Consider the following 13,495-nt stretch of genomic DNA (forward strand, 5'->3'; position numbering starts at 1 on the left):
CCAGGGGGTGGGACATGCCAATCACTGGCTGTGCCTCTCCCGCTGCCAGCACAGGGCGCAGCTCCCCCCGGGAGCCAGGTGTTTGGGTCCCTGGAGACGCCGCCGGCCCCCAGGGAGGCAGTGGGGCTGAGGACCCTACAGACCCCTCTTCAGCCCCATGGTGAGTACGTTTGGGAGGGCTTGGGAGGGGCTGCTCTGAGGTAGAGGGTAGGAGGGTACTGGGGAGCGGGGGAGGGCAGGGACCAGAATGAGATGGAAATAGGGATGGACTCCCAGAGATAGGAGGAGGCCAGGCAGGGGTCTAGAGGGCAAGGGGGCTCTGTAGCATTGAACACTGGCTGCTCCAAACACTCGGCCTCCTGGCTTTGAGTGGATATATCTGATGTTTTTCTGGGCTTCAGCTGGCAGAGGAGATGGAGACCCCCCTCAGGAAACTGGACCTGAGGCCCAGAATGGATTAGGCTGCCTGGTAGAGGCAGAGCCCCCAGCACCCTAGGGGCAGAGTGGGAAGGGCAAGGGGCCAGGAAGCAGCCCTTGCCACCAGCATCTTGTGGGAGGTTGACCCCCATCTTGATGGGGGTGCCAGTCCTAGAACCTCCTCCTCTCCTCCCTCAGGACACCCTGAAACCCACCACCCCCGTCCACCTCAGCTCCCCCGAGATGGACTGAATCAGTCTGCTGGCCAGACAGAGAAGCTGGAAGCCAAGGTGGGTGTCGGGCCAGAAGCCAGCAGACCAGGCAAAGAGCCCCAGGGCTCTTTGGGGACAAACGGGCACACGAATGGTCACACTGGCCAGGGAACGTGGCCCTGACGTGCGCAGGGGCCCAGAGGACCCTTCTTATATTTCTAATATCTTGGGTTCCCGCAGGGTGGATCTCAGTCCTATATCCAGTCAATGCATGGATACCAATGGGCACCCATGCCAGGTACTCACCCCAGTGCCCGCAGACTGCACAATGTAGGGATGGGCTAGGGGCCATGAACTCTGATTCTTGTACAGCTGTCAGCTCCTGGGCAGGCCAGCTGGAGAGGGGGTCATCAGCTCTCACTAGATCATCCAGACATGTGCAGCTTAGAGGTTACAGAGCCAGTGGAGACGGGTTCACCTCTTTGCACAAAACACACCTGCAGCTCCACCCAGACTGACCCAGGACCTCTGCCCAACTGGCTAGAAGGTGTCGGGCAGTCTCCGGTGGCCAGACGTCTCCTTTCTTGGGGTAATCAGCTGTTCACTGGGCTGTCAGATGAGAGTTCTCTGCCCTCTGACCTCAGCCACCTGGCAAGCTGAAGTCACTATCACTGCTGAGATATGAAAAGGAAGGAGGTAGTGAAATGGGCTGCAGAAGATGTGAGTCTTGGCTCGCAGCTGACAGCTGGCGGCTGGAGTTCTGAGAACTGGATTCTGAAGTGTAATGGGGAGTCCAAAGTGTCAAGAAGGGGCTAACCAGAGGTTAGAGGTCATATCAGACCTAGAAAGGAGGCTTTCATTGTATGGAGATACTGAGGCTGAGAAAGGGAAAGGGACATGCTCATGGTCGGAGAAGAGATATGTAGGGATCCACTTGGGGCTTGGGCTCCGCATCCTCAGCACAACGCTGCGCTGCCGCCTCCATGAGCAGGAAGATGGGGTGGGAGAGCAGGGGGCGCAGTAAGCTCTGAGACGCAGAAGCTTGGGCTCCCAGCAGGCGGGGAGAGGTGGGTGAATTGCACTGGGTTTCTGCTCTGCTGTGGTGCCATGGTGATGCCTACAAGGATGGAGGAGGGAGGGAGAGAGAAGAAAGGAAATGAGGAGGGGAGTGCAAGGAGCCAGGAGCAGGGGGCTTGCGGAGAGGAGGATGAGGGACCCAGCATCTCTGATGCCACACTGGCAGAGTGAAGTCTAGGGTCCAGCTGCTCATGCCCACGCTCTGGCATGGTCTGGCCAAAGTCAGGCAACTGCTGAAGATCCATCATGGGTGAGCAAATTTGGCAGTGATTCTAGGGCTCATGCTCCTCTTCTAGCTAAGTGGTGGGTTTTATGTAGCATTTAACTGATGACTGCTGCCCTTCACAAGGCTGGTTGGCCCTCCCAATGGTAACTGTTGAGCCTTGAAAATGTGATCAATTCTATCTGTTTACTCCCTCATTCCCAAAGCCAGGCATCAGGGGTGGAAGTTTTGTGCACCTTAATGGGTCAAGAGCTGCCGTCAAAGAAAAGTTAACCCTGAGGGGAGAGCTGCCCCATCTGGGCTGGCTTCTGGGGTCAGGCCCTAGCAGAAGGGACCAGTGAGTAGACCTAGCCAGAAGGAGCGCCCTCCTCATTGCATATGTGAGGCCTCAGGTGCCCAACCCCACAGCCCCCTCCACATACCTTCCACTCCCCAATATTATCCCCTCTCCCTAACCAGGACTCTACCAGCTTCCAGGCCCAAAATCACAAGATGGCTCCGCTCCTCCCTCCTAAATCTCTTCCCCAGCATCCCTCATTCTCTCCCTCCCCTTCCGTACTCCTTGGCCAGTGGTAAGTTCAGAAAAGCCTGGTGTTCAGGAATCCCTCTCCCCATTTCTCTTTCCCTGCCTCCCCCAGTGGTTCTCTCCCCTCCCAGTTCTTCTCACAAGCCAGCCCCTAGGGATTGGTCCTGGGCGCTGGCAGTCAACAGTCTGGCCTGCTGTAATAAAGGCTCTGACCTCATCGCTTAACCCTTTGAGCCCAGGCTAACATTTTCCTTTCCCCAGTGACAAATGCCTTGGCACGTCCATGTCTGTCCTGTCACCTCACTTAGCTTCCCTGCAGCCGGGTGAGGCAGAGTTTCCTTGGTCCATTTTACAGACAAGGATGCTCTTGGCTATTTTTCTCCTATGCTCTCCAGCCAGGCAGGGCCTCACTCAGGGGTGCAAGGACCTAGCAGATGAGATGTGGGAGCTCGAGGGAGAAGAGGGACCTCTGGACCATGCTCTGGACCTGGTCCTGACCCCCACAGGCTCACCTTCAGGCTCCAGGGTCTGAAGTTGAGTACACATGCGTACATTTATTCCACAGGTATTTACTGAGCAACTACTATGTGCCAAGCCCTGGGATAAAGCACTGAATGAGACAGACACATCCCCTACCCTGCCCTTTAAAGGGCTTCAGCAGACCCACCCTCTTCCCACAGCGCTGTCATCACACATCACACGGCTATACGACAGACACTGCCGCGCACACAAGGAGGCCAGATTCTGAAAGGCGGACCAATTGCTCATCGTTAACTGATTCAAAGCAGGGCTTGAGTAAGCTAGCTGAGGCGGGCAAGGAGGCTGGCGAACACCCGCAACCTCTCAAGAGCAGGAGTAGGTTTGGAGAGGTTGGTCTCGGAGGCAGACGGCCTGGATCCAAATCCTGGTTGCATCGCTGATGAGCTGTAAGGTCCTTCAGGTCATAATGCCTCAGGTTAGGCCTTTTGCAAACTGGGATAACAGGACCTACTTCACAAGGAGTTGTAACAGGTAGAGTAGATCAAGTTTATAATGGTTATGTATATAATGCTTAAAGCCATGTCTGGCATATAGTATGCAGCCAGTAAATACCAGTTACTATAATATTAGTAATTTTTCTTTGCTGCTATTTATGCATAAGGAGTATTAGTAATATTATTAAAGGCTTCTAACAGCTTTCATCAGGAGATCACAGTCCTGGAGAGAAGCCCCATCCCTGCTTTCTCACTATCTTCCTGAACTCCAGGCGAAACACCTTCTGAGGATGAGTCCCTACCCATCACACAAAGCTATGGGCCCACCTCCACCATTCCCAGCCTGCTCACCAATGCATATACCCTCACACACAAACACTCATCCTAGGAGTTCACCCCATCCCACCGAAGGGCCACCAGCTCAGGACGGTCTTTTACCCAAGGTCACATAGCAAGACAAGAGCTTGCAGCTAGGCAGAGGCAGTGCCAAGGACTGCCTCAGGGGTCTTCCTGCTGCCCACTACAATCCCCATTGACAAACTCACTGCATACGTGAGCCCCAGCCCCCATGGATGCCTTCACAGGACGTGACCTGCAAATGCAGCTTCAAGCCCCCTTTTCAACCAGCTGGCTGACCTGAGTCCCTCCTTTTTAGAGATTCTAGAGCTACCACTGAACCCCGCACCCTAACCCTCAGCCTAGGGCTGGTCTCCCCAGGGGAATCTGCCACAATCATGGGAAACCAGGTTCTTTCACAGTCACCATCTCACTGATCCCACAGGAGCCTTGGACAGGTAGAAGACTGCCCCACATCGACAGTTAAGGAGACTTGGACAAGGTCACACAGAAGGGACTAGAGCACATCTCCAGGAACCTTCTCCTGAGCTCTTTCTCTGTCCAAGAGAGGGCTGGGGGTGAGGACCTCTGCTTCTGATACAGAGGAAAGGCAGTCATTCATTGATGGGTCTGTTCTTGGGCTGCATCATAGGGGGCAGAAGATCTAGATGGTGGCAAGAATCAGGTTCCAATTCTCTGAAACCTCTGGTGACTTCTCTTCCTGCCACCTGTCCCAGGAGAGAGGCCTTAGCCCTCATCCGGCATAGGTGGGGCAGAGGGGTTTTGCCGAGGCGGAAAGGACACAGGGTTGGAGCCCACAGGTGTGGGTCAGAATCCCACCTCCACCACTTCTGTGGGACCAGCAGAAATCAACTTTGCACCCTGAGCCTCAATGCCCTTATCCATAATATAAAGATAGAGCACCCCATGGGATGTCACTGAGGTGTCCTGTGGTTAAGGGAAAGAATATATATTAAGTACCTACCATCCAGGAGGCATTAATTATGGTGGTTAGCAATATGACTATTAAAATGGAAGATTTGGAAGGGATTTCCAGACATCAAGGCAAGGGACTGCCGGCTTCTTCACCTCCAAGGACCCCTCTAAGAGAGGTCCTCACCTCCAGGGACTCCTTGAGTTACTTCTCACACGCCCCCTATTCTGAAAGCATTTTTTAATTCACCGAAGTTATAGCTAGCCTTGCGATGAGCACCGTGTTCCCACCCTGAGTTGATGTCATTTCCAGCCCCAAGTGAGATAATGTAAGTGAGCCTTCAGCCTTGCCTCAGGGACCTGGGTTCTTTCTGTTTGGCACCTTGAGATGTTGGTTTCTGTACTCTGTAAAATCTCCCCAGACACCAGGCTTGTCCAACTCCTCCATTACAAATGAGCAAACTGGGAACCAGAGCAGAGGCGTGCCTGGGGTCTGGAGGGGAAGGGGCATGGTGGGAAGAAGCTGGGCATTGGATCAGGAGAAGGAGTGGAGGATAACAACAGGCCTGGGCACAGTGGCTCATGCCTATAATCCCAGCACTTTGGGAGGCTGAGGCGGGCGGATCACTTGACATCAGGAGTTTGAGACCAACCTGGACAACATGGTGAAATCCTGCCTCTCCTAAAAATACAAAAATTAGCTGAGTGTGGTGGCAGGAGCCTATGATCCCAGCTACTCGGGAGGCTGAGACAGGAGGACTGCTTGAATCCAGAAGGCAGAGGTTGCAGTGAGCTGAAATCATATCACTGCACTCCAGCCTGGGTGATGGAGTAAGAGTTCATCTCAAAAAAAAAAAAAAAAAAGAATAACAATAAGGCTTTAACTTTTTAACTGAGTGTCTGTTTCAGTGCCAGGCACTCTGAACGGTATCATCCTCACAGCTGGGGATGAGGGCAGCAGAGGAATGAAAGATTGACTGGTTGCTGATGGTCACACAGCAAGGAAGGAAGGCTCAGCACCGAGCTTCAAACCCAAGACTGGGAACTACAAGGCCAGCACTAGGGTGAATCAAGCAAGGCACTCGCCTCGGAGCAAAATGTAAGAAGGAGACATAAAAATACTCACTAATCAAGAGAAATAATATCATAATAATATTTTTTAAAATCAAATAACAAATTCCAGCCCACAGGCTGGCTGGCTGTTTTTGTAAATAAAGTTTTATTGGAACCAAGGTCAGGATTAGGGTGAGGTGAGTGAGAAAGGGTTATGCAAGTACAGGGTAGACCCTGTCTTTATTTAACATGTTGTTCATCTTGGATTTTTTTTGCATTAAACTTCCATTTTTGTAAACATTACATTAAAATATTTTCTTGATTACTAAGTTTTGGGGCACCCCTTACATTCTGCATTGGAGGCAAGTGCCTGATTTTCACCTTACCCTAGTCCTAGTCCTAGCCTGCTGAGGTATAAGGAGTCAGGCTTTCTTTTTTTTGAGACGGGGTCTCACTCTGGCACCCAGGCTGGAGTGCAGTGGCATGATCGCGGCTCACTGCAACCTCTGCCTCCTGGGCTCAAGTGATCCTCCTGCCTCAGCCTCCCAAGTAGCTGGGACCACAGGTACCTGCCATCGTGCCCGGCTGATTTTTATATTTTTAGTAGAAACAGGGTTTCACCAAGTTGCTAAGGCTAGTCTCGAACTCCTGAGCTCACGTGATCCGTCTGCCTCAACCTCCCAAAGTGCTAGGATTACAGGCATGAGCCACCACGCCAGGCCTAAGGAGTCAAGCTTTAAAGGCTGCACCATGCCCAGGCAGATGAGAGGCGCCTGCAGCGGGGCAGGGTGCAGCCTCTCAGGCTGGCGACTTCCTCTTGTCTAACTCAGCCTTTGCAGGTCTTTGTCCAGGGCCCAGAGCTACACAGCTGATCCAAACTACCAGGAGGGTATGGCATGGGGGGCAGTACCCAATCTAGGAGCCAGGAGACCTTGGACTAGACAATGCCTTCTACTCCCTCTTCTCTGGGCCTCAGCTGCTCCCTGTGAGCAATGGGCATTAAGGAGCACTGAGCTCAGAAGATGACAGTGACGAGAATTGCACAAATTCTCAAATTCTCAAGGGTAGTGTTTACCAGTGGCCTCACTGGGGAGAGCACCAGCCTAATCCCAGCCTCCAGCCCAATGGCTGACTTTGTTTAAGGGAAAGGGTACGGCAAAACTCAGTAATCAAGACAAATCATATTTTAATGTAATATTTTTAGAATTCAAATTAGCAAACTATGATCCCCAGGCTGGCCTTCAGTTCTTGTAAATGAAGTTTCATTGGAACAAACTGCTTGGGCTCAAATCCTAGTTCCTACCTTCTTGCATGATCTCGTACAAATTCTCTTGCTTTTCTCAGCCTCAGCTTCCTTATCTATAAAATGGAGACAATAGCTGAAGTGAGCCGAGATCGCACCACTGCACTCCAGCCTGTGTGACAGAGTGAGACTCCATCTCAAAAAAAAAAAAAAAAAAAAAAAAAATGGAGACAACAGCAATCCCTTGATCATAGGCTCCTGTTAAGATTAAATGAGATTGGCTGGGTGCAGTGGCTCACGCCTGTAATCCCAGCACTTTAGGAGGCCAAGGCGGGCAGATCACAAGGTCAGGAGATCGAGACCATCCTGGCTAACACGGTGAAACCCTGTCTCTACTAAATATACAAAACATTAGCCGGGCGCGGTGGCGGGCATCTGTAGTCCCAGCTACTCGGGAGGCTGAGGCAGGAGAATGGCGTGAACCCGGGAGGTGGAGCTTGCAGTGAGCCAAGATTGTGCCACTGCACTCCAGCCTGGGTGACAGAGCAAGACTCCATCTCAAAAAAAAGAAAAAAAAAAACAGAGAGAGAGAGAGAAAAAAAAAAAGATTAAATGAGATTATGCATATAAACCGTTTAGCAGCAACTGGCACTCAAGGGGCACTCAATAACAACAATGAGCGTTATTATTACTAGTTGCTGTTGTCATCGTATCAGACATTTCTTTTTTTTTTTTTTTTTTGAGACGGAGTTTCACTCTTGTTGCCCAGGCTGGAGTGCAACGGCACAATCTTGGCTCACCGCAACCTCCGCGTCCTAGGTTCAAGCGATTCTCCTGCCTGAGTTTCCAGAGTAGCTGGGATTACAGCCATGTACCACCACGCCTGGCTAATTTTGTATTTTTAGTAGGGACAGAGTTTCACTATGTTGGCCAGGCTGGTATCGAACTCCCGACCTCAGGTGATCCACCCGCCTCAGCCTCCCAAAGTGCCGGGATTACAGGCGTCAGCCACCACGCCCGGTCAAGGAGTAGATCTTTCTAGGCAGCCTAGCACCCTCATCACTACATATCCTGAGAATTAAAGGAGACCTACTGTGTGCCATGTGCCAGGGCCATTCTAAGCACTTTACATGCATTGATTCATTTAATCCTTATCACCTGAAAAGAGGCAATGGTCTTGCTAATGGGTATTAATCCCATTTTTCAACTGAGGAAACCTAGGCATATGGAAGTTATATCACTAGCAATAATCACACATCCAGTGAACAAGATAGACTGGATTCAAATCCAGACAGTCTGGCTCCGGAGTCCAGGTTGCACATGCCCCCTCATGTGCAAACTGTCCCAGACACACAAGCACACACTGCCAGCCACAGTCCTTGCTCATTCTGTCCCCCACTGAACTCGCCACGCTGAAAGTGACTTGCGCACACTGAGGGTTCACGGCAAGCCATGGAGATGCCCTCAGCCACAAACCACCCAGGTCACCTATCACAGCAGCCTGTCACAAGCCAGGTGCCCAAGGAACACTGAGGCTCAGTGGACCCTTGCCCAACATCTCTCCCTTGGAATTTTCCCAACAGTATAGCCCCTGAAAGTCACAGCTGAGGGTCAGGGGACCATCAATCTCTTCAATGGACAGATGGACACCTGAGGCAGAACAGGAAGGGACCCACCAAATCACATGGCCGCAAAGCCCCTGGCTGAGCTGCCTGGACCCTCACCCTTCCATCTGGCTTCACTGTGGCTGTGGGGGCCTCCCGCCCAGCCAGCAGGTTGTTAAGGGCCGTGGCCTTTCTCTTTACCCAGCCTTAGTACCTGGACCAGATTCCAGATCCAAGAAAAGTCTGGGGGATCTTCCCATTCCCCTTGCTTCCCCCCACTTAGCTGGGGCCCAGGAACAGAGCCAGGAGAGGGAGGGAAGCCTCCCACACCCCATATGGGACCAGACCCCCCTGAGCTAGGAGCTGAGGCCCTCATTCCTGCTTCCTGCTTCTGCCCCAGACCTTCTTTTATTGTTGGTGGTGGTGGTTTTTTGTTGTTTTTTTTTTTCTGAGATGGAGTCTCGTTCTGTTGCCCAGGCTGGAGTGCAGTGGCACAATCTCGACTCACTGCAACCTCCGCCTCCTGGGTTCAAGCAATTCTCCTGCCTCAGCCTCCCGAGTAGCTGGGACTACAGACACCCGCCACCGTGCCCGGCTAATTTTTTGCATTTTTAGTAGAGACGGGGTTTCACCATGTGAGCCAGGATGGTCTCGATCTCCTGACCTCATGATCTGGCTGCCTTGGCCTCCCAAAGTGCTGGGATTACAGGCGTGAGCCACCATGCCGGCCTGCCCCAGACCTTCTTACTGCCAAGTGAGTGTCTGAGTCCAGCACAATTTTCCCTGCTGCCCTCATAGAGAATTCAATTCAGCCCCCAAAACCACCCACTACATACATATGTAAACCCACATGCACAGAAAAACGTGCAGAAAAAAATATACACAGGCACACACCCCTAAGGCCCCTCTATTCCCATCTCTGTTTATCTTCTCAGGAGCTCCCTTTTCTTCCCATCTCTCCTTATTAGTAGAAGAATCCCACTAGAGTACCACATACCCAGGGAGGGTGAGAATGGGTTCTTTGCTTTTTTTCCTCTTTTAGGACACATTTCTGTTCTTGCGGGTTCTATCATACTATCTCTGTCACCACGGCCAAGCCTTGCAGCTGCTCAGAGCCACAGTTGCCTCACAGCGAGATGGGCGTAATAAGAGCCCTTTCTCCTAGAGACGTACAACAGTTAAATTAGATAATTCGTTTAGGTGGCTAGCACTGTGTCTGGCATGCAGTGACTACTCAGTAAGTGAGGGCTTTAATGAAGTTGAGTGAAATGCTTGGAGAATTTGGCAGAACTGTACACAAAGTGAGTTTCCCAACTCCTGCCACCCGAGTTATGTAAGACAGGAATTTGCGGTAATTTCCCAGTGAGAAAATCGAGGCCCAGCGTCTGAATGGTAAAACTGGAATGAAGATTCAAATCCCTGGATCCCAAAGCCACTCCACACTGCTGGCAAATCCACTTATGGCTGGGAAAGTGCATGATAAATGACCATGAGTGGGCATCAGTAAGGGAGGGCGATGCTATCTGCTCTGAAGCTCTGCAAGGGCAGGAATTACATCCCCAGCATCTTCCAATAAGGGCTATCAGAGAAGTCCAGTGGCCCAACCAAAGCCCACGTCCTCTCTTTTCAGGTGATGACTTTCCTCTGAGGAAGCCCTGTAGTGTGCCTGGAGGAAGGGGCTCTCCAACCCCAGCCCCGCCTAGCCACCATGAACACCTCAGCCCCACCTGCTGTCAGCCCCAACATCACCGTCCTGGCACCAGGAAAGGGTCCCTGGCAAGTGGCCTTCATTGGGATCACCACGGGCCTCCTGTCGCTAGCCACAGTGACAGGCAACCTGCTGGTACTCATCTCCTTCAAGGTCAACACGGAGCTCAAGACAGTCAATAACTACTTCCTGCTGAGCCTGGCCTGTGCTGACCTCATCATCGGTACCTTCTCCATGAACCTCTATACCACGTACCTGCTCATGGGCCACTGGGCTCTGGGCACACTGGCTTGCGACCTCTGGCTGGCCCTGGACTATGTGGCCAGCAATGCTTCCGTCATGAATCTGCTGCTCATCAGTTTTGACCGCTACTTCTCCGTGACTCGGCCCCTGAGCTACCGCGCCAAGCGCACACCCCGCCGGGCAGCCCTGATGATCGGCCTGGCCTGGCTGGTTTCCTTTGTCCTCTGGGCCCCAGCCATCCTCTTCTGGCAGTACCTGGTAGGGGAGCGGACAGTGCTGGCTGGGCAGTGCTACATCCAGTTCCTCTCCCAGCCCATCATCACCTTTGGCACAGCCATGGCTGCCTTCTACCTCCCTGTCACAGTCATGTGCACGCTCTACTGGCGCATCTACCGGGAGACAGAGAACCGAGCACGGGAGCTGGCAGCCCTTCAGGGCTCCGAGACGCCAGGCAAAGGGGGTGGCAGCAGCAGCAGCTCAGAGAGGTCTCAGCCAGGGGCTGAGGGTTCACCAGAGACTCCTCCAGGCCGTTGCTGTCGCTGCTGCCGGGCCCCCAGGCTGCTGCAGGCCTACAGCTGGAAGGAAGACGAGGAAGAGGATGAAGGCTCCATGGAGTCCCTCACATCCTCTGAGGGAGAGGAGCCTGGCTCCGAAGTGGTGATCAAGATGCCAATGGTGGACCCTGAGGCACAGGCTCCCACCAAGCAGCCCCCCCGGAGCTCCCCAAATACAGTGAAGAGGCCGACTAAGAAAGGGCGTGATCGAGCTGGCAAGGGCCAGAAGCCCCGTGGGAAGGAGCAGCTGGCCAAGCGGAAGACCTTCTCACTGGTCAAGGAGAAGAAGGCGGCTCGGACCCTGAGTGCCATCCTCCTGGCCTTCATCCTCACCTGGACACCGTACAACATCATGGTGCTGGTGTCCACCTTCTGCAAGGACTGTGTTCCCGAGACCCTGTGGGAGCTGGGCTACTGGCTGTGCTACGTCAACAGCACCATCAACCCCATGTGCTATGCGCTCTGCAACAAAGCCTTCCGGGACACCTTTCGCCTGCTGCTGCTTTGCCGCTGGGACAAGAGACGCTGGCGCAAGATCCCCAAGCGCCCTGGCTCCGTGCACCGCACCCCGTCCCGCCAATGCTGATGGTCCCCTCTCCTGCATCCCTCTACCCCAGTCCCCAGGAGAGGCCGGTGGGAAGTGGGCAGGGGCTGCATCCTCAGCCCCAGGGCCCTGCTCAGGCCTCACCTGGCTTCCCAGGCCCCTGGGTCACCTTCCTGGGCAGCCCAGAGAGACCCTGCCAACTTTCCAGACTTCGCTATTCCCAGGCAGGGAGGGAAACCTGGGGAACTGGTTTTTCTGTTCCCTGCTGAGTGAGAATGGGCTCTTCACCAGGAAGAAGGCCCGGGAGGAGGATCCGGGCTTTGGACTCCTTGTTTGCCTTTAGGCAGGAAGTCAGGAGCCAGCAGGGCGGGCCAGGAGAAAGAAGGCTTAACATTAAGTATTCCTTGGCCCAGCGGCCGCCCGCCCGGATTGTGGTGTGAGATGGTGCGCCGTGGGGGGCACAGTCAGGAACTGAACCGGCCACTGGGAGAAAAGCCTGACTACAGGGAGCTGGGGAACCCGACCTGGGGATCCCCTCACTTCATAGGCAGAGCCCGACCACCTGGGCCCTAGGCATACTCTCCAGGATTGTCCAGACCCCCGACATATGTCCCCAGAGGGTCCCTAGGTGGGTCAACTCCAAGGCAAATGTCCAAACATCAAGAAGATAATGACACTGGAGGGGTCCGGCTTGGCTAGTCACACATCAAGTCCCAAGGCAGCAACAGGGCCGGGAGCCAGGTGTGCCGACTGTCCTACAGTATCATTTTCCTGGGAGCGGGAGTCAAGTGTGTCTGCTCTCCAGCCCCACATCCATACCCCTGCCCCAGAGAAGCCTCAGTCCCTCCCTCCTGGCTCACAGCCACCACCTGGAGGATCTGCTCCATGCAGATGTAGCCAGGCCTCCCGCATGCTGCCTGCCTCCGGCCCTGCCCCACACAGGCCTGGCCCAGCCAGCAGGTTCTCTCCTGTGAGCTCCCCAATCCAACCCGTGCATGGCCTCCCAGCCACCCGGATCTCCAGGCCCAGCCTGGCCCCAAATGTTCTTTCCTTCATCCTCAGCAAGTGCTGAGTCTGTGAATAAAGCCACATAACCAGCGGGCACTAAGGTGCCTTCCTCCCTGTGTTGGCTCAAGGCCTTGGTCTCAGGCCAGGGCTGGATGGGGCAGGGAGGGCCCAAGTACTTTGGAATGTGGGCCGTGGCCCTGAAAGTGGTTCTAGGAGGGACAGCACTGCATGGTTGGATCTACTAAAGCCTGGGGGACCCCGGCACCACAGAGTCCCTGGCTCAGGTGAGTGGGGCTATAAAAGGCAGACTTGACCTCTGAAAGTGAGGCAGCCAGGTGAAATAAACCACCCCGGCCCACATCCCTGCATATTCTCTATTGGCTCTGCCATACCCAGGGAGAACAGAACTCTTCCAAACCCCCACTTACACATGAGGAGATAAGGCCCAGAGATCCAGGAGGATTGTTCAGGGTTACCCCACAAAGCAACACCCAGAATTCCAGGCAATTCATAGCCTCCTGACCTCTGGACTCTTCCGTGAGTAGATGAGAGGCCTAAAGTATTTGGGCCAAAACACTCCATGAGGATGACCCTCAGGTCAGGTTATAAGGCACTTCTTTGGTGAAGGGTCCCCAAAGCCCAACGCAAAGGAATTCTAGAGAGGTTAATCCCATAGTCTGGAGTAGTGGTTTCCAAGACCGTCACTGGGTTCAGTGATTTGCTAGAACGATGCATAGAACTCAGCAAAGCTATTATCCTCACAGTTTATTACAGTGAAAGAACACAGAGCATAAAACAGCAACAGCAAAAGGTGCACAGAGCAGAGACGAGGAGAGACCA

The 13,495-nt window shown here is 53.5% G+C and overlaps 1 protein-coding gene across 1 annotated transcript; it reads left to right on the top strand.

Annotated features, from left to right (window-relative positions):
* The first annotated feature begins 620 nt into the window (after positions 1 to 620).
* Positions 621 to 12,751, top strand: CHRM1 (cholinergic receptor muscarinic 1). Its single transcript, XM_050756555.1, has 2 exons — positions 621 to 707; positions 10,229 to 12,751. Exon 2 carries the CDS (start codon positions 10,307 to 10,309, stop codon positions 11,687 to 11,689), a length of 1,383 nt encoding a protein of 460 aa, XP_050612512.1. The 5' UTR covers positions 621 to 707; positions 10,229 to 10,306; the 3' UTR covers positions 11,690 to 12,751.
* Positions 12,752 to 13,495: the final 744 nt, after the last annotated feature.

Source organism: Macaca thibetana, chromosome 14 (assembly GCF_024542745.1).
Source record: "Macaca thibetana thibetana isolate TM-01 chromosome 14, ASM2454274v1, whole genome shotgun sequence".
NCBI classification, from domain to species: domain Eukaryota; kingdom Metazoa; phylum Chordata; class Mammalia; order Primates; family Cercopithecidae; genus Macaca; species Macaca thibetana.